Consider the following 18,627-nt stretch of genomic DNA (forward strand, 5'->3'; position numbering starts at 1 on the left):
ACCCGTAAAGCCAAACCTTTTTTATACATAGATTACTGCGGTTACTGTCTGACAACAAATAGTAAGTGAATCTTTGGTTTCGCAAAATAACGTGTTACGGTAGTCGTAACAATTGTACAGGGTTAACTCTCTACTAAAAGCCGGGATCGACCATTAATATTAGTTTTGCTAATTGAATTGCATAAAAAATATTGTCAAAACACTTCTAATCGATCAAATAAATTACAATTATTTAAAATTGATATATAACTAATACATTGCAATTTTATAGTAACTTTGTGTTAATGTCGAGTTGCCTTCATCCACCTCGGACGATCCTGGGCGATCCCGGCTTTTAGATTTTAACGTATTTTTATCAAGAAAACACGTCACTACGAGAAAACCAATAAAAAAACCGAATCTAGCAGAATTCCGTTTAAAAATAGGTACTGACGTGTTTTACCAGGAAAACTGCTGGGGATTTTCTGAATTATCGGCCTCTTTTTGATTGCAATCAGGGGGTTCCAAATCTATTTTGAGATAGGATCCGTTTGTTGTCTCCGACTTCATTCTGGGATTAATTTGTCATCTGATCGTACTGTATTATTTAAAATGCAGTTTATTGAAATAGAACACATAATTTCTCCCAAAATACACACAACCGGTCGGGCATGTTCCTGGAACATTGGCTAGCCCGGACCTAGGTACAGGCAGTGAATGTCGTTCGGACGTGCCTTAGTGTTAAGCCCTGCAGCCCTTTCCCCTCCGATTTTTTGTTCCCCTCAGCTGGTAAATTTTCTCCTAGATTTCATTTTCCCCTCAAAAAAAAAATAAAATGTTTTTAAACCTTTAATTATATAAGTTAATCTGATCCAGTGTAGAATATAGAAAAATATTGCATATTTAAATTTTCTTTTTCCTTGAATTTGTTTTAAAAACAGTAAAAAAAAATATTTGATTATTAAAGACTTTCCTTATTTCCCCCAAAATCCGGCGTTTTGTGTTTTACCCCGCCCCCTAAAATCCAGCTTTTTATGCGATTTTTTTCCCCTTAAAAAAGGCCAGGCCCTTTCCCCAAAATCAGATAAAAACCCCTGGTTCCCAAATAAACGAAACAATTTTTCCCAAACCAAAGGGAGCCGGCCCCATACCCAAAATGGTGGGAAAAAAAACACTTTTGAAATGGTCTGAAATTCATTTTATTGCGTGCTTGGAGCGTTGTAAATTGCATTTAGCAGACAACATTACTGCAGTAAACAGGTAGGTGTAGCTCTTGTTGGCAAATGTCTAATATCCAATATGACGCTCTGCATTAAAGGGGCTTTAGTTGGGCTAACATTATTGGCAATCAATCTTAAATCAGCTCTCAAGATTTAGGTGATTGCGATATCTCTGTCATCTTAAGAAAAAGCAATGTCAGCAGCTTTTGAGTGACAGAATTACCTATTTCACTCACTTGCTAAAACCCTGAGCCTTTGTCTACTATGAACAATATGCTGTACTAAAATGAACATACATTTTCTACCTGCTTTTCAAACAAAATGTTCACAAACGCTTACTGCAGTGACAAACTATTTTTGTGAATACCTTTTTCGATTTTAAAAGTTAACTTGTTATTTTTCTCTTTCATAATTCAAGTGAATCTGTCATGTCTGACATGCCAATTCTGACAATAATAAACCATGTCTATGTGCCCGTTTATTTCATTCGTTTATGAAGTGTGATGTAAATACTAACTTAAACAAGAAAGGAAGGCATCTTTTGTCAAGAAAATGCAGACAAATAATAAGATACGTGGTAATTATCAACACATTTCATAAATAATTACCTGTGACGCTTTGTTCGTGAATTTCGCTGTGGACTGGTTACTACTTCCGGTTGACTCACTGAATTAATTTATTTTTATTTTTATCTCTTTCATATTAAAATCATATTCAATCAGATTGATTTTATTATAAATAAATGTTTTATTTATTATAATCGAAGAAAAAATTTAATTTGAGGCAATAATTTAAAACAAGTTGATAGGTTACACACAGTTAAATCGAGCATTGATTATTTTGCCCCCACCTGCCCTCACTGCCAATAATACTTTTTATGTCACACAAAAACATTTTTATAACCAAAAAAAGCAACAAGAAACCACAAGCTTGCAAGTAAGAATTTGAAGGTATTCGATCGCATTTTCTTAGTATTGTCATTGGTTATCCGTTAACATACATCGTTGTCGAGCACAGAGCAAAAATCTAAACTGCAATACGGTATCTCTGCATGGAGTTTAAATTTCACAATAATACTTTATCCCCGATTATTTTATTGATATACAATAAAAACGATCCCATGTATTTAAGCGGTACCCAAACGTTATTGAAATGCAATACATAGTTATTTCCAAACCCCCAACATTCACAAACGAACAAAAGAATAGGTTTAATCATCTTGTTAAATAGATCAATTTTAATGTCTATTTGTAAAGCAAGATTACTACATTTATTTTTAAGACAGTACATAGCTTTGGTTGCATGTTCGGCTTGATTCTTTTTTGTCTGTAAAAAAGAGCCGCTACTATAGAATAAAAGGCCGAGGTATTTATAATTTTTAACAACTTCAAGGGGATGGTTTTTATAGTAAAATACACGATTAGCTTGTCTACATTTGCTAAATACAACAATTTTTGACTTGTCTGTGTTAACAGTTAATTTCCATGTGTCACAATATTGAGAATAAACATTTTAACAATTTTGTAGATCTTTAGCTGACTCTGCTACGATAACAGTGTCGTCAGCGTACAGCAACACAAATAGTTTAAAAAAAATAACATATCGTTGACATTTGAGTGGATATGAAAATTTAATCCATCTTCATATCTTCTATTATCAAAATAAGAACGTATGTCATTTAAAAAGAATGAAAATAGTAAAGGAGGTTTTTGCGTGACGTCACAAGAGGGGTTTTCCGTTACTAAAAATAGATTGGCCGTCAAACCTCTCGATCGCGGCCGTTTACATTGTATTAGTGTAAAGATCGTCGGAAGACTAAATACTGACAATTTCACAAAACACAACGATAAATACCCGTATTCTTTCTTAAAGTAAGACTTAAATAAATGATAATTTAAAAATAATAAAACATATAATAATTTGATTATAATTATAACAATTAAGTGGTGTGGATGCGATAGTGTCATTTTTCATCAGCGATAGAAATTTGTTGTAAGAGGTGCATTGAATCAATTAAAAAACCAAGCCCTAAAAAAACGCATTACATTACAATCTTTCAATCTTTCAATGTAGTTTTAATTTTCTTTTACATCGAATGAATTTTCGTTTCGTTTTACATTGAATGAAAATATTAATAAATTTTAGCTTACAAATGGAGAACAAAACACCTGCATATTTTGAAAATTGAACTGTTTTACATGTTTATTGAAAACACTTTACTAGTGATAATGAGCGATAGATATCTAGCATTTTATGATACCATAAATCTATACATTTAATTTTTTTACGCAAGTATTCTATATCCCTACTATGATCAAACGTGATTGCTTGTTTTCATGATGATGTTTCGAAAACCGCAGTAACGCACGATCTTTACACGTTATACCAGAGTTTACATTTGCAGGTACCCGTTAAATACGTTAAGTGTGTAGCAGTAAATTAGTACAATATTTTAAATTTATAGTTCTTAAACACTTTATTGTTATGCTTAAACTGGCTAATATATATACCCTGTACAGTTCCTGTCAATCCATTTATGACAAATGTATATTTTTTAAATATGTTCAAATATTTTATTAAAGCAACTGTCAAGTATTTGGCTTAAATGACTGCTCAATATGCCAAGAGATGACCTGGAGGTATCATAAATTGTGTTTAATTACCAGACACATTTGGTTTATTCAGGGTATATGTCCTCGGGTTTATGACACTCTGTTTTCTTAGTTATTGTCTGGACAGTACCCGATTAAAACGAGATAATCGGTTTGTGATGAACAAAGGTGCAATTAAACACTGGGGTATAAATGCTGAAACAAAGAGTGTCCAAATTGGTGTGAACAATTAAAAAAAAACAGTTACATTTATCAAGAGGATTTAGTTAATCTTTAACAAGGTAAGTTTTTACAGGCATATAGGTTCAAATCAGCTTCTATATGTTGATTATATTAAATCAATCTATTGTTGTTTATTTTCGTCCTTATTTGTGTTCGTTCATTGAATTGAATGTATTCTGAAAGAATTTCAATTTCTGAGTATTTTGTTGTTCTTAAAAAGGGTCGCAAATATGTGTCAAGTAGAGATTAGTATGATAATCTAATCACGATGCGGTTCATAAATGCAAACAATAGCGAAATGGCCGCAGTATTGACGGCCTAAATTCGAGCATGCGCAAACGTGACGTCATAATCGGAATCCCCAAAACCTCCTATGGGCGATACATTTTCTCCTTGCCTAACTCTAACTGAACATGAAAAATAGTTTTATCTTTCGCCATTACACATGATACATGATTTGGCGTTGTTGTACATATTTTTGACAATATTTAAGAACTTTCCACGTATACTGTACTTGCCTAACTTATACCACAATAATGATCTATTGATCGTATCAAATTCAGCCTTTAAATCAGGGACATGTGTAGGTCCCTGTTTAAATCGATAAATGCACACAACATTTTTTTCTTTTGAGTTCTAAGAATATTAATCAGCGCAAATAAGACAAACATATTTTCCGCTGTTGAAAAATGTTTACAGAAACCCGCTTGATGCTTGTGAATAAGGTCATATTTCACGATGATTTTTTTAAACGTATGTTTTAGATTGAAGTAAATAATTTACTACTCATACAGCTCAATAACGTGATTGGTCTGCTAGTTAGAGGGATCGTTTTCAGAACCTTTATTTTTTAATTTTGATTTATTAGCCCTATAGTCCAATTACTAGGTACAATACCAGACTTGAATACTAAGTTAAATAATTTTACATATAAATCTTTTATAATTGGAAAGGATGCTTTAATTTGTTCGTTCAAAATCTAATCAAAGCCGCATGCTTTGTTGTTTTTTAACAACTTTATACAATGTTCGATTTCTTCGCATGTTATCTCGGCTTTAAGTAAATCGTTATTATATAAGGTAGTTGGCTGTGATTCATCGCCAGTGAAATCAAAGACAGTGTCGTCGCCATTAACAGTTTTAAAATGCTGTTCCAGCAACGCAATATTTGCTTTAACCGTATTGCGTTTTTTTGCATGAAATAGTTTTCTATAACAAAGCATGGATTGTGATACGATGTTAAGCGACACTATTTCGAGAGTGGTTCAGATACATTTCGGACTATAACTGTGATTTCAGTTGCTCTGAGAGCTGTACTACACACCCGAGGATCGCGATTTTAAAACCCAGTCAAGACCACATAACTTGGGATTTGTAATACAATTATTTTATGGCAATATAAATGTATGAAACTTGTCTCAATTGTATCTTGTTCAAGATCATGCTTAAAAGATTTATACAAGAATTTAAGCTATGACATCCGGATTTAAATCTAAAGGCAATTATGTGCTTTATATAGCTTGATAAATTGATTCTATCTTAATCTAACATGTTCATGGATTTCAGAAATAGAGGAAGAGTCTAAAATAGTGACAACATGCTCGCGAGTGCATATGACAATCATACAATTATGCAGACAAAATCCTTGTAAGACAGGTATGATATGAGTTGTACTTCACCGCTACCGTTCGTAAAAATTTGTTGTGCGAAACGTTTCGTAACCCTAAATACAGAGATATACAGTATGCTCGCACTGATTGATTTCATGTACCGGTATTTCGATTGAAAAAGTTAACTGACTAAAACTAGTTACTACAAACAATTACAGAACGTTGCCCGAAGCATATACAGGTTACATGGAAAGAATGGTCGCATATTTGATTCTAAAAGGAATTGGATACTCATGTTATAGGTATAAAAGTTACGTTAAAACATGTATTTAAGAAGCATGTGCCAGCATGTATTTTATTACCATTATTGAATAGAAATCGAAAGCACTATATCGAATATACTAACGACAAAGTGTTATCATAAAACAATATATTCAAGAAGACGTTGTTTCAGATTTAGGTTTATTGTTGCCTTGTATAAGAAAAATAGAATTTATACAACAGGAAATAATCATGTGCGTCAAAGATTGTTGAAAATATTATATTTTGAATATCTGGATACGTTGAATAACTGAATCGAAATCGATACCAAATAAAGAAAGAAATGAAAGATATAAATTGTTGATTGAAATCATTGGAAAATCATATTGGTTCTAATCAACAGCAGCTAGTATCGCCGTTTAAAGGTCAATTTCAGATACAAGATAGCACAATCGACGCGAATTTTAATGGATCCTAATTAAAGAGGACCGAAAGATAATGACGCGTACTCTAACAGAAAGAAACAATTATATAATCATAATAAGTATGACATATTCAGCTCGATAATATCAATGAAAAAGCTAATTTAAAAACTAAAACAAGGAAACAAATGAAGAACCAAAAGTGTTCATTTTTCTTGAAGTGTATTACCAAATAAAGAGTAAATAAAACGACAAATGTTCATGTAAATATCCATTATTGTGTATATGTAAAGTACGACTGAACTATTTACTACTTCTATTTGTGCTAAACTAATACTTCATTTACGAACGACTACGAAGGAAATCTCAGTTTGTCCATAGCTTCGAATTTTATTTTATCTTCTGACATAAACATACGGTAACAAATATGATGTTACCCAAAAATGCACCATCTTTACTAGTAGTACAACTTTTAACGAAGGAGTTAAAATATTGAACAATCCATTTTATTTAGATATACTTCTATGTTTCCTTTTGTTAAATATGGAACGCCTCGTCTGTTTCCTGTTGACTATTGATATATCGGAGGTTTCATTGAACTGATGTGGGTTTTAATCATATGATATGTGTTTATAATGGTATGCTGTGTGCTTTGATGGTATGATGTGTGTTTGTGATGGTATGCTGTGTGTTTGTGATGATATGCTGAGTGTTTGTGATGATATGCTGTGTGCTTGCCATAGTCTGCTGTGTGTCTTTCATTGTATGTTGTGTGTTTGTGATGGCATGCTGTGTGCTTGACATTATATGATATGTGTTTGTGATGGTACGCTGTGTGTTTGTGATGCTATGCTGTGAGTTTTATTGAAATGGTGTTGGTTTAAATCATATGATATTTGCTTATAATGGTATCCTGTGTGCTTGCAATAGTATGGTGTGTGTATGTGATGGTATGCTGTGTGTTTGTGATGGTATGCTATGTTTTGTCATGATACGCTAGGTGTTTATCATGCTATGATGTTTTTTCGTCATGGTTTGCTGCGTGTTGATTATGGTATGTTGTGGTTGGTATGCTGCGGGTTTGTCTAAAATGATGTCCTTTTCATTCGCTATCATGTAAGTTGGCGTTATTTTCATTCGGAACACTCGGTTCTTGTCAAAGAACTAATAGTTACGTCATACGTATGTCCGTCGGTCCGTACGTCCGTATTTCCGTCTGTCCGTGCGTCTGTCTCTTTTTCTGTGTTTCTTTCTGTGTGTCTGTCTTTCTGTCTACCTGTTTGTGTGCCTGTCTGTTGTCTGTCTGTCGGTGTGTCTGTCTTTCTTTCTGTTCCTCCGTCTGTTCGTTTTACCGTCCGTTCATGTGTCCTTATTTCCGTTTGTTCGTCTGTCCGTGAGTCTTTACTATTTGTCTGTCAGTCTGTTTTGTTGTATGTCTCTCTGTCCGTCCGTCCGTATGTCCGTAAGCTCATTTGCTCGTGTGTCCTTACTTCCGACTGTCCGTGCATCTTTCGGGTGGACGGACGGACAGACAGACAGACAGATTGACAGACAGACAAACAGACTGGCGGGCTGGCCAGCTGGCCGGCGGGCAGATAGACGGATGGACTGACGGACAGACAGACGGAATGACGGACAGACAGACAAACAGATAGACTGAAAGACAGACAGACACACAGACAAACAGACAGACGCACGGACGGACGGAAATATGAACTTACGGACCGACTGACATACGTTTGACAAGAACCGAGTGTTTCGAATGAAAATAACGCCAACTTAAATCATAGCGAATGAAAAGGACAACATATTAGATAAAGCCGCAGGATAGTGCAACAAAGACACAACATATCATGATAAACACACATCTTACCATGACAAACACATAGCATACCATGACGAAAACACATCATACCATGACAAAACAACTAGCATACCATGACAAAACACAGCAAACCATCACATACGCACAGCATACCATCACAAACACACACAGTACTATGGCAAGCACTTAGCATACTATAATAAGCACATATTATATGATTTAAACCCACATCATTTCAATGAAACTCAGAGCATACCATCACAAACACACAGCGTACCATCACAAACGCACACCATACCATGTCAAACACACAGCATGCCATCACAAACACACAACATACCATGACAGACACTCAGCAGAATATGGCAAACACACAGCATATCATCACAAACACACAGCATATCATCACAAACCCACAGCATACCATCACAAACACACATCATACCATCAATGCACACAGCATACCATTATAAACACATATCATATGATTAAAACCCACATCATTTCAATGAAACCTCCGATATATCAATTGTCAACAGGTGATAGACGAGGAGTTCCATAGTTAAACGTCCACTGTGGTTGATGGGTTATTTTCAGATAAGAAGACATTCGTAATTTGCTTTAAACGACACAACGAGCGTCAAGCCCCTTGCGGTCGCAGCCTTCCACATAGGCAAGACACGTTCCGGATGTGCCTTCTCTTACGAACATGAAAGCAACACAGATGCAGTAGATCAGTCAATCAAATGTACCAGTGATACATCCACTATCATCCTTGTGGATCCAAAAGGACAATGTCACTCATTTGGAGTGGATGCCGAACATAAATTCCTGTGTTTACGTAAAGAAGACGAAAATGTTGGGTGGAGACTTTTTCGATATTTTCGAATAAATGCGAACGGCTGGAAGGTAAACATTTTTTTTTAAGTTTATATATTTTAAGTAGTCATCACACTAACTGTGTCTTATATTATGATGATGATCACAAATAACTTTTGTAAAACACGTACATTTGAATTGAAAATATTTCATGTGTAATCTACCCATAAGTACTAAATGTCGGACGCACGGTTTGCGCAGAAAATGAGCTGAGCAAACAAATGAAGCAATATAGTCATCAGCTCATTGAACAAGTTAACGCTGTTGATGGCTAAATTGAATGTAAGAATGTAAATTGTACAGTCCGACATAATACAACTTCTATTTCTAACAGAAATCTCTTCAAGATGACATGATACGGGATACAAACGGGGACATTTTCTCAGCACATACCGTGTACACAATGTTAATCAAGTTCCTCTATGACCGACTTCTAGACGAAGTCAAGAAGTCAGGATTACTTGAAAAAGACATCCAGTACGTTATAACCGTCCCTGACTCGGAAATGAAAGCTAGAGAATTTGTTCGGAAAGCTGCGTTATCAGTACGTTCATTTACTTACTCTATATTTTTTCTGCAATATTAATCAAGTAAATTGGTTTTTAGTCCCGCCAATTGTGTTACCAATTCGATACTCAACCAATGCCATAATTATTATATAATTATTATACAATTGGTAAATTGACAACATTAAACAAAAATTGTTTCAGATTCGCAAATTTTAAGTGATGTTATGATATTGTGAGGAAACAGTAATACTGAACATTTACCAAGCTCTGAAATATCCATTATATGCATCTTTTGACGATTTAAAAACCTGAAAATTATAAAACGTTTCAACGCGAAACGATTGAATAATTTCCGAGAATTCTGTTGTTGTCGTTGTATTTTGTGATTCTACGAGGATTGCTTATATACTGTATAAAATTTATCACTCATTGTATGAGCAGGGATGGCCGAGTGGTCTTAGCGATAGTCTTTACTCCAAGGGTCAGTGGTTCGATCCCAGTTGAGGGTTACTATTTTTCTTTCTTTAATTTAATAATTGTTTTTATTGGACCTTTTCAGATCCAATGTTTACATTTTTAACTTTTAAGTATTTAATGACAAACTTCAATACATTCCAAAATCTGTGAAAAGGCATCTTAAATACTGTTTCAATAACCATACAAATGTAAGTAAAATGGGTGTCAGTATTAAAGTATGAATTCACCGGTAATTTATGTTTGTTCAAGCTGGCATATGTACCGAAAGATTGGCTCTTGCTCTGGAAACGGAGGCGGCAGCTATTTGGTGTCAGGCGGTTGCAACTGACACACATTTAGATAACAGATGTATGGTTGTCGACATAAGTGGTAAGTGAGTATATATTATTAGATGCATATATATGAGATCAGTGCTAAAGAGGTTTGTCTTTTGAACGTTTGAAAATTGTTAAAATGAATTTACTTACATAATAATATCCCATGAAAAAGTCACAACATTAAGATAAACATTAAAAAATTAAACACATTTAAGGCCTGAAAACACGCGCAACATCAACGTGAGTATTGGCACATCTTCATCGACCTTAAATTACTTTCGACAACAGGGAGAAGTCAAAGAGCATGAATATCTGCACGAAAAACGCCATTGCAAACTTTCATATGAACGCCATGAAGCTGGAAGAAGTGGCCAGTGTCAAGACATCGGGAGCAACTCTATCCCAGATTGATGCCAGTGCCACCTAGGTGCGAATAAGAATTGTTATTTCAACTTCAGCGATGGTCAGACTGCGCAGGCTGTGGAAAAGAAGCTTTATCTGCTTCCCGAACCAATGGCAGGCTCTACAAGTCCCTCGTTATCTCAATCCTACTGTACAGCTGCGAGATCTGGCGCTTCACGCGGACACAGAACGGATGACAAGGTCCTTTGAAATACGTGTACCTTGAAGCCTTTCCTGCTTCCTCTTCATTGCGCACAAGACGAGTACGTATGGAAAATGACTGCATCACTTTTTGACACACAATTAGAGCCCCCCCCCTCCTAGCGAACGTCAAAGGACGAAAGCTGGCTTGGTTTGAGCCCATCACTCTCTGAGCAATACTGTTCTCTACGGTACGCTATAGGGAAGTCGCAGCCTTTTCCATGGATGAGTTACTTACTGAAGCCCACAAAAGACCTGACTAACGTAGCAACTCTGTGTCGTCATCCTGCCTTCACCCAAAAAGAAAGACCGTTCAATGATGATTCTGATGCTGAGGAGGAGGAGGAAGAAAACGAGGGTGCTGATGATGGTGATGCTGCTGCTGCTGATTATGATGATAAAAACCTGAATTTGCGAAATACAATCACGCATATCACTGTGTCATCAAGGCCTTGGAAAGTAAACAACTTGTGTGAATGCATTTTGCATTATAGATTTTTTTTCATCGAAATATCATCTAAACAATTATCCGCACATGCCATTATAGTCACTTTAAAATATTACCTTTTCAAATTGGTTGGTTATACAAATGTTTGAAATCTTATTTCCTGAAGCATATGCTTTTTTCTTTCAGGGCAAGATGTAGAATTATCGGTCGATGGATGTTCACATGTTGGAAAAATCACTTGCGAGTGGGATATGAATCGCCTTATTTTAAAATTTCTTAATAAAGCATTTACGAAAGATGTGATGGGAGAGTTCCAAACGACAGCATTGGATGACTTCTTTGATTTTACCCGACACAAAAGCTGAAGAAGTTTTCAACGAATTCAGAAACGATAACATTCCACCTGCCAAGTTCACTGCTCACTATTCTTCATAAACACACTGACAATCAAAGCTGGTTCCCAAAGTTACTTTCTTTGTTTAACGTCAGTAGCAGACCGTTGGTGGCTGGTAACAAACTGCGTATAGGAAGTTCCGATGTGGCAAACTGGTTTAAACTCTCTGTTGACAAAGTCATAAAAAGCATAAAAAAAGTCACGGCAACAGTTTGACAATAAGACGGTCATCCCGGTCTTCTTGGTAGGCGATTATGCGAATAATCAGATCATTCCAAATATGATTCGAGAAGGCGTAAGAGGTGTAAACCTGATAATACCCGTCGGTTCTGATTATGCACATTTAAAGGGAGCAATTATGTATAGCCGGAACTTGGTGAAATCTCACGCTCCGCGGATACCTTTTGAATCCTTATAGATTTGAATGGTTTACAACCTGCACAAACCACGGACAGGAGCATAGAGCACGAATGAAGGCTCCGACTGAAAAAGAGGTCAAGATCGTCGCAAGGAGAAACATGGAAATTAAAGCTGGAAACCCGCAAATTATTTAAATTAACCCTGGATCATGCGTTTCTGGAATTTCTGTGTTTAGAAGGGATGAAGATAACAATAAATGGAATTTTTTGTGAGTCGATTTCAGTAGATAATTCTGCGATATCCGCACATAAAGATCAAGTTAAACAAGTAGCATTCCTGTTTAAGGAATCGAACATGCAGGTGATTCTAAAGAATAAAGCGAACGGGAAAGAAACATCCCGTACCATAGAATACTAAAGTTCATATAAAAACTGATACAAACCGTTAAATTTAATGTAAACGTAAAGTAGTGATACATGTATGTTTACAGTATGATACGCTGTACAACGTATTTTTTTAGGATTTTGCATCATTTGCTCAAATGACCTGATGTAACGAATATGTAATTGAAAAGCTTAGTGTTAACCTAATGGTTATAATTATCCAGTTTTTTTATATATAATTTTAATATTATTTTGTAAATCTTATGATTTTAAAACTTCACCTAAGGACGTAGATCTATGTTTGTTTTTAGTTCTCATATATATTGATGTTTTTAGTGTTTTATTCCCTTCATAAATGTGTTGTTTTCAGATTCCATGAGTAAATGTATTAAATGTGATACTCTGTTTTATATTTTTGATTGATTGATTTATTCAACGCATTTTAATATTTAAACAAATACACAGATATCTGCTTATGCAGAGTCAGATGCCAAGCAAACATTATTATGTAAATAAACACATCGGTCCAATATAGAGTTTAAATTTGCCCAAATTGAACGGGCAACACAACCCGATAACGGACGTGTAGCACGATCGCATACACGAGTCAGAGTCTGAAACAAGTTATGCAAAACGGTCCGATATCGCTTTAAGAATAGGACCGGTATTGGAATGTTAAAGATGGTCCGGTATAGCGTTTTGTATCGTCTCGGTTTCAGATGTTTAAAGGAGAAATGTCGTTTTGATAGCGAAACTTGCTATAAAAAAGTAAATAATTTCTAAAACGATTTAAATCATCAAGAAAAATGGCAAAACATATTTTGTTACTAAACAACCACCGTCTATCATCACCACCGGAAAAAGATGACCAGCGAAGCGAGAATAAACAAAACAACCGAGGTAGTGCTCGTGAAAAGAGTAAGTTATACCACTTTTATCGCGAACGTTTTCCACAAACTGTGTGACAAATTAAAAGTGGACATATCAAACTTCTATCGTAAAGAGTTGGAGTTCTTTATTAAGACATTCGAGTGTTGAAATAGATCAATAATCAGCTACCTGGTACCGAAAGTTAAGTTCATTGGGGCATCTGTTATCCTTTTGTCCGAGGAAAGTATACTTATTTTGCTGAATGTTTCAATGGTGTGCAAGTAAAATTATATTAACTACCGGTTTTTGAAAGCTTCAACCCAAAAATCTAGGTAGTATGTAAATGTTTGGATAAAATATAAACTTCGTTGTGTACGGCGAATAGCACCTGATGTGTAAGGCGTATAGCAAAATAAAATTTAATTGTGTACGGCGAATAGTTTTAATTTTGGTAACCCACAATGCACAGAACAGAACAGAAAAATTATTCATATTACTTGAACATTTCCAGTTCATCGTAACATATACATAACTGACAATATATAAGCAATAAGCACATGCATAGTAATGCGAAAGTGACCAAAATAGAACATAAAAAGGTGTTAAAGATGCACTTAGGCCATCATATTACTCAACTTTTGCATTTAATTTATCAGTTCTCATTTTTAAAGCATTTTTACAATATATCGCGAATTTATTTAGGACTTTGGTTTTAGTATTTGTTAACAAAAAAAATAAATTTATGCATACTAGGTTGGTTATAATAGAATTTGTCAATACACATTTTTCTTATATCTGTATAAAGAGGACATACAATTACAAAATGGTATTCGTCTTCAATATCACCTGAGTTACATATATTACATTTGCGTTCGTTTTTAGGAATATTTATATGTCTCCCAGATTCAATTTTTAACATGTGGGACGAAAGTCTTAACTTTGATTGATGTATTTTCTTAAATTAAAGTTTTGGATTATGTAAAGGTAATCACATAGTTCAAATCGATGTTTCAATTCTTTGTATAGAGTTAATGAACTTTTAACATTTAAATCATTTAGCCACAAACCTATGTAAGTATCAATAAGTATATTTTTAAATATCGGAATAAATACACTTGCATTTACTGATTTTGGATACATCCAAACATCTACAAAACCAGTGTTTTGTAATTCCCTTACTTTGGTAATCCAATTGTTAGATCGTATTATATTTTCAGCACCATTTCTCATATAGCATAGTGAACTATATAATATACAATTAGTTTGTTTAACAGTATACAATTTTATAAAATATATTTTATAATTCGTACGAAGCGTTTCAAAAATCTTCAAAAATCTTCTATGAACTCTTTCAATATCATCAGCATTTACAAACCCCCAAACCTCACACGCATAACACAGTATTGAAGTAACATAAGAATCGAACAAATTTTACATTATTTTAACAGGAACATGCATTCTTTGATGATTGCAAAAAAAGGCCCCATACCCTTTAGCCTTTATCGGATTAAGTTTGAGTAGTTTGTATAAATGACCCACCACTTGATGTACAATGCCGAGATAGTTAAATGATTGAACCATTTCTATTTGCTCATTTTTATAAAAAATTGGCTCGTTCTGTGAATTCTTTCCTCCCTTTTTATATATGACTACTTTTGTTTTTCTACATTGACTTTCAACTTCCATCGTTCCACGTTGTACAATATTCGTACAGGTTATCTAAAGATTTTTGCAATCCTTATTGTGTATCGGAAAAATTTACAGCATCATATGCGAACAATAACAAATAAATAGATAGCTGGTCTAACGTGATCTTGTTTTCATTGTTATTACTCAAAAAGAGTTCAACGTCGTTAGCAAAGAGAGAATATAGGTGAGATTTTCTCCCCTTGCAATAATCCAACTTCGCAATTAAAGAAAGCCGACAACGTCCCCATATGTAGAAGAAGGGGACCCCTGAAAGGGATTATTTTTATCGGTGACATTTTCCCCGATTTGAAATATGTTTGTATCCTAATTGGGTGCAATTCGTCTTTTTTTGAAAAAGTGGAAATGCATGAACAAATGAAACACATTAAAATGATCACATTAATGGGGTTCCGTTTGACTGTCATGTACACATACATGCAAGACACATGTGTATACAAACACACTGACGTTAACAAAAAGGCCTCTTCAAAAACCGTTTAATTTCCACGCTCTTTTGGAGAAACAAAATGACGTTTCATTCATTCTTCAATCATCGATTGATAGAAGAAAGTTTGTCTTGCAATTAAGTTTAAGAAATAAATAAATTTCACTTAAAAAACAACGTTAAAAGTCATCATTCTTGGGATAATAATGAAATCTTTATTCATTCTTAAATCTTTATTTTAGGACAGACTGCTTTGCGTTGCAAAAGTATCAATGCGTCTTTGTTGCTGGCTAATGCACGTGCTCCCCAATGAATTGCACGCAAGTCGACTTTAAGTAACCCCTGCGTCAAAAACGTGGTTTTCTTGGAGCATTTGATTTTCCAATTTATATATAATATAAAAGAAATGCTTAAAACGAAAATGGACAGTTAACAATTTAATGTTCAAAACTTAAAAATTCGAATTATAGAAATTCCTTTTTTCTGCCTTTAAATTCACATATTTTCCGTGATTAAGTAATAATCAGTTTAAAGGCCTATTGATTACTAAGTACACACCCTGTTTAGACATTGGCGAGTACTCTTACCCTGGGGAGGGTAGTTGTTTTCAAAATTGACGTTACGTCAGTTTGAACGTTAAAATTGCCAAACGTAAACGTTAAATAGTATACTATTATTCTCTTAATTATGCCCCCTTCGAAGAAGAGGGCGATATTGTTTTGCTCGATGAAGGTAGGTCGGTCGGTCGGTCGGTCTGTCTGTCGGTCGGTCTGTGTATAGAAACATTATAACATTTAGTACAGGAAAAAGATGTCCACATGCATTTGCTATTAATGCCCCGAGAAACAGTCATGCTTAAAGAATATGATACTGCATCTAATAAACTGTCATGAAGATGATGAAATACGTTTCAGAAAAGTTGATGGACATCATATGCGGACAATTAAATTCAAAGCTATACCAGATCTTTATCGGGAGCAGGGTCGAACTATAACAATTGATGAGATCAAAGGCTACATTCATATTTCAAGAGCTAATGTGATACCCAAAGCTAGTCCATTAAAGAAACATGTCAGGTTACTTGAGAGTAGCAGTGTTGATGACCAACATGACCCTCTCTCCAACGTTGCTTTAGGTCAGGAATTTATGGAAGAGTCAAATGGAACAAATGAATCCGGTTGCCGTAATAATACTGACGAATGCACTGCGTGGATGCTCTCTTCAAGGACAGAAACATGCTGCTGTGCAGGAGTGCTTGTTCGTGATCCAGGTGTATGCCATCTGAATCGTTTCATGTGTCTATTATAGTTCGACTTGTCAGTGGAGTAATACCCACATTGACACAAATGCACTGCGTGGATGCTCTCTTCAAGGCCAGAAACATCCAACGACTCATCCATTTCTGAAATAGGAAGACAAACTAATAAGGAAAGTTGTATGAAATGCCTTTATTGAAGTGCCTTTATCACTCAAAATTGTCTATCCTTAATTCACGCTTTTCACTCTAACTCATGATTACGTCCACACGTTGTTTTCGTTTGCATTGCATCTCTACCTTTCTCTCACTCCAAATACCACAACAAGCATAGTCTTATAATACGGTCATCGACTCAATAATTCTATCAAACCCGTGTATTTAGGATCCCTGGGTTTAGGGTTAGACCGTATTAAAAATTCGGTTTGCAGTGGTTTTCGTCTGAAAATGGTATTTGCAACCACTAAAAAAAATAGAAGTTTACTGCATAGGCGTGGTAAAATGGGTTAAAGATTCAAATGAATTAACATTCAAGGCAATATTTTCACTTAACTATGTATGTGATTATAATCAGTTATCAGACAAGTGTTAATATGCCAATACGCTGCAACTATTCGCCGTACACGACTTTAACTATTCGCCGTACACTACTTTTGCCATAAACAACTATTCGCCGTACACTACAGTTATTTCATTTGAATAGATTTCCACGAACAATAATCAAACCAAGACCAGAACTAGCGCTCAGATGGTATATATTGCCTATAAGAATAGGAAATCAACTCCATACACGATGCCAAACCATGAAATTCATAAAAGAAAAGCTGTAACTTCGAGAAGTACCGATTTCAAAACGGTACCAAGCAGTCATAAATTTGTGTAAATAACGCGTCATCAATACGAATTGAAAAATGGATACACATTTTTAAACATATTTATCTGTCTGTAAGATGCCTAACACGCATTGGTTATCCAGGAGCGAGTAATTATTAGATATTTTAGGTACATACTCACTGCTCTCCATGGTTGTTTTGTTTATTCTCGCTTCGCTGGTCATCTATTTCCGGTGGTGATGATAGACGGTGTAAACGATGATCTTGTTTTTTCGTCAACCGCTCGGGTATTTCTGCCACCTATTATGGTTGTGACGTGAAATGGACACAACGCGCATGACTCGAAATCTCCCTCATTGTTATTACGGAGTGGAGTTTGAACACTTCGCGCTCAATGTAAATTTTGAAAATAAATATAGTTTTATTTAGTTAGTTTATTTGTTAAGTTTTATTTTAAACTTATATTGTAATTAGTGTTTTGCATGACAAACGTAATTTGGCATGGTTCAGTATGTTGTTTTCGGGTGCATACAACGTCTGGACGTAACTTCGAAATACACACCGGTTTATTTAATAACTTAATAACTTAAAATGCCTTTGATATATCAAAATTGCGCGACAATATTCTAAATGTATTAGTCTAACCGGGAACACGAAAACGCAATATTGTTATGCCGTTATGTAGATTAAAGATACGGACGATTTAATAAGCCTCTATTTATAATAAGCATGTAAGCATCAAGGTTTGGTAACAAAAACACACGTTATTTTTGAACCCTTCGCTTATCATTAAGAACTAATATGTGAACCAGCAGAACAGCTATAAAAAGGACAAATGCATTTCCACTCATAAATAACTTATAAATAAGTTATGGTCAGGATCACCAAAAATATCGAAAGTGCCAAAAATAGTATGCGTGCTTATCAATTATATTTTTTCAACTTATAAGAATCACGAGAGAATAAAAAATAAAAATGTAAACTTAGTTATACTGATATTGAACCCAAATAATTA

The 18,627-nt window shown here is 34.8% G+C and overlaps 2 protein-coding genes and 1 long non-coding RNA gene across 3 annotated transcripts in view; 1 reads left to right on the forward strand and 2 right to left on the reverse strand.

Moving 5' to 3' along the window:
- LOC127836774 (eukaryotic translation initiation factor 4 gamma 2-like) overlaps positions 1-8,472 on the reverse strand; it is a 54,830-nt gene extending 46,358 nt beyond the window's left edge. Inside the window, exon 1 of the mRNA XM_052363418.1 lies at positions 8,407-8,472. Within this exon, the coding sequence (XP_052219378.1) occupies positions 8,407-8,472 (66 nt within the window). The remainder of the gene's footprint in view (positions 1-8,406) is intronic.
- Positions 8,473-8,674: 202 nt separating this feature from the next.
- On the forward strand, positions 8,675-11,748 carry LOC127836857 (uncharacterized). Its single transcript, XM_052363531.1, has 4 exons — positions 8,675-9,059; positions 9,364-9,572; positions 10,263-10,384; positions 11,570-11,748. Exons 2-4 carry the CDS (start codon positions 9,382-9,384, stop codon positions 11,746-11,748), a joined length of 492 nt encoding a protein of 163 aa, XP_052219491.1. The 5' UTR covers positions 8,675-9,059; positions 9,364-9,381.
- Positions 11,749-16,480: 4,732 nt separating this feature from the next.
- Positions 16,481-17,907, reverse strand: LOC127840807 (uncharacterized). The gene is made up of 2 exons (XR_008030558.1): positions 17,794-17,907; positions 16,481-16,926 (listed from the first exon to the last, which is right to left on the reverse strand). It is a non-coding gene; the product is annotated as an uncharacterized LOC127840807 (long non-coding RNA).
- Positions 17,908-18,627: the final 720 nt, after the last annotated feature.

This window comes from Dreissena polymorpha, chromosome 1 (assembly GCF_020536995.1).
Source record: "Dreissena polymorpha isolate Duluth1 chromosome 1, UMN_Dpol_1.0, whole genome shotgun sequence".
NCBI lineage: Eukaryota > Metazoa > Mollusca > Bivalvia > Myida > Dreissenidae > Dreissena > Dreissena polymorpha.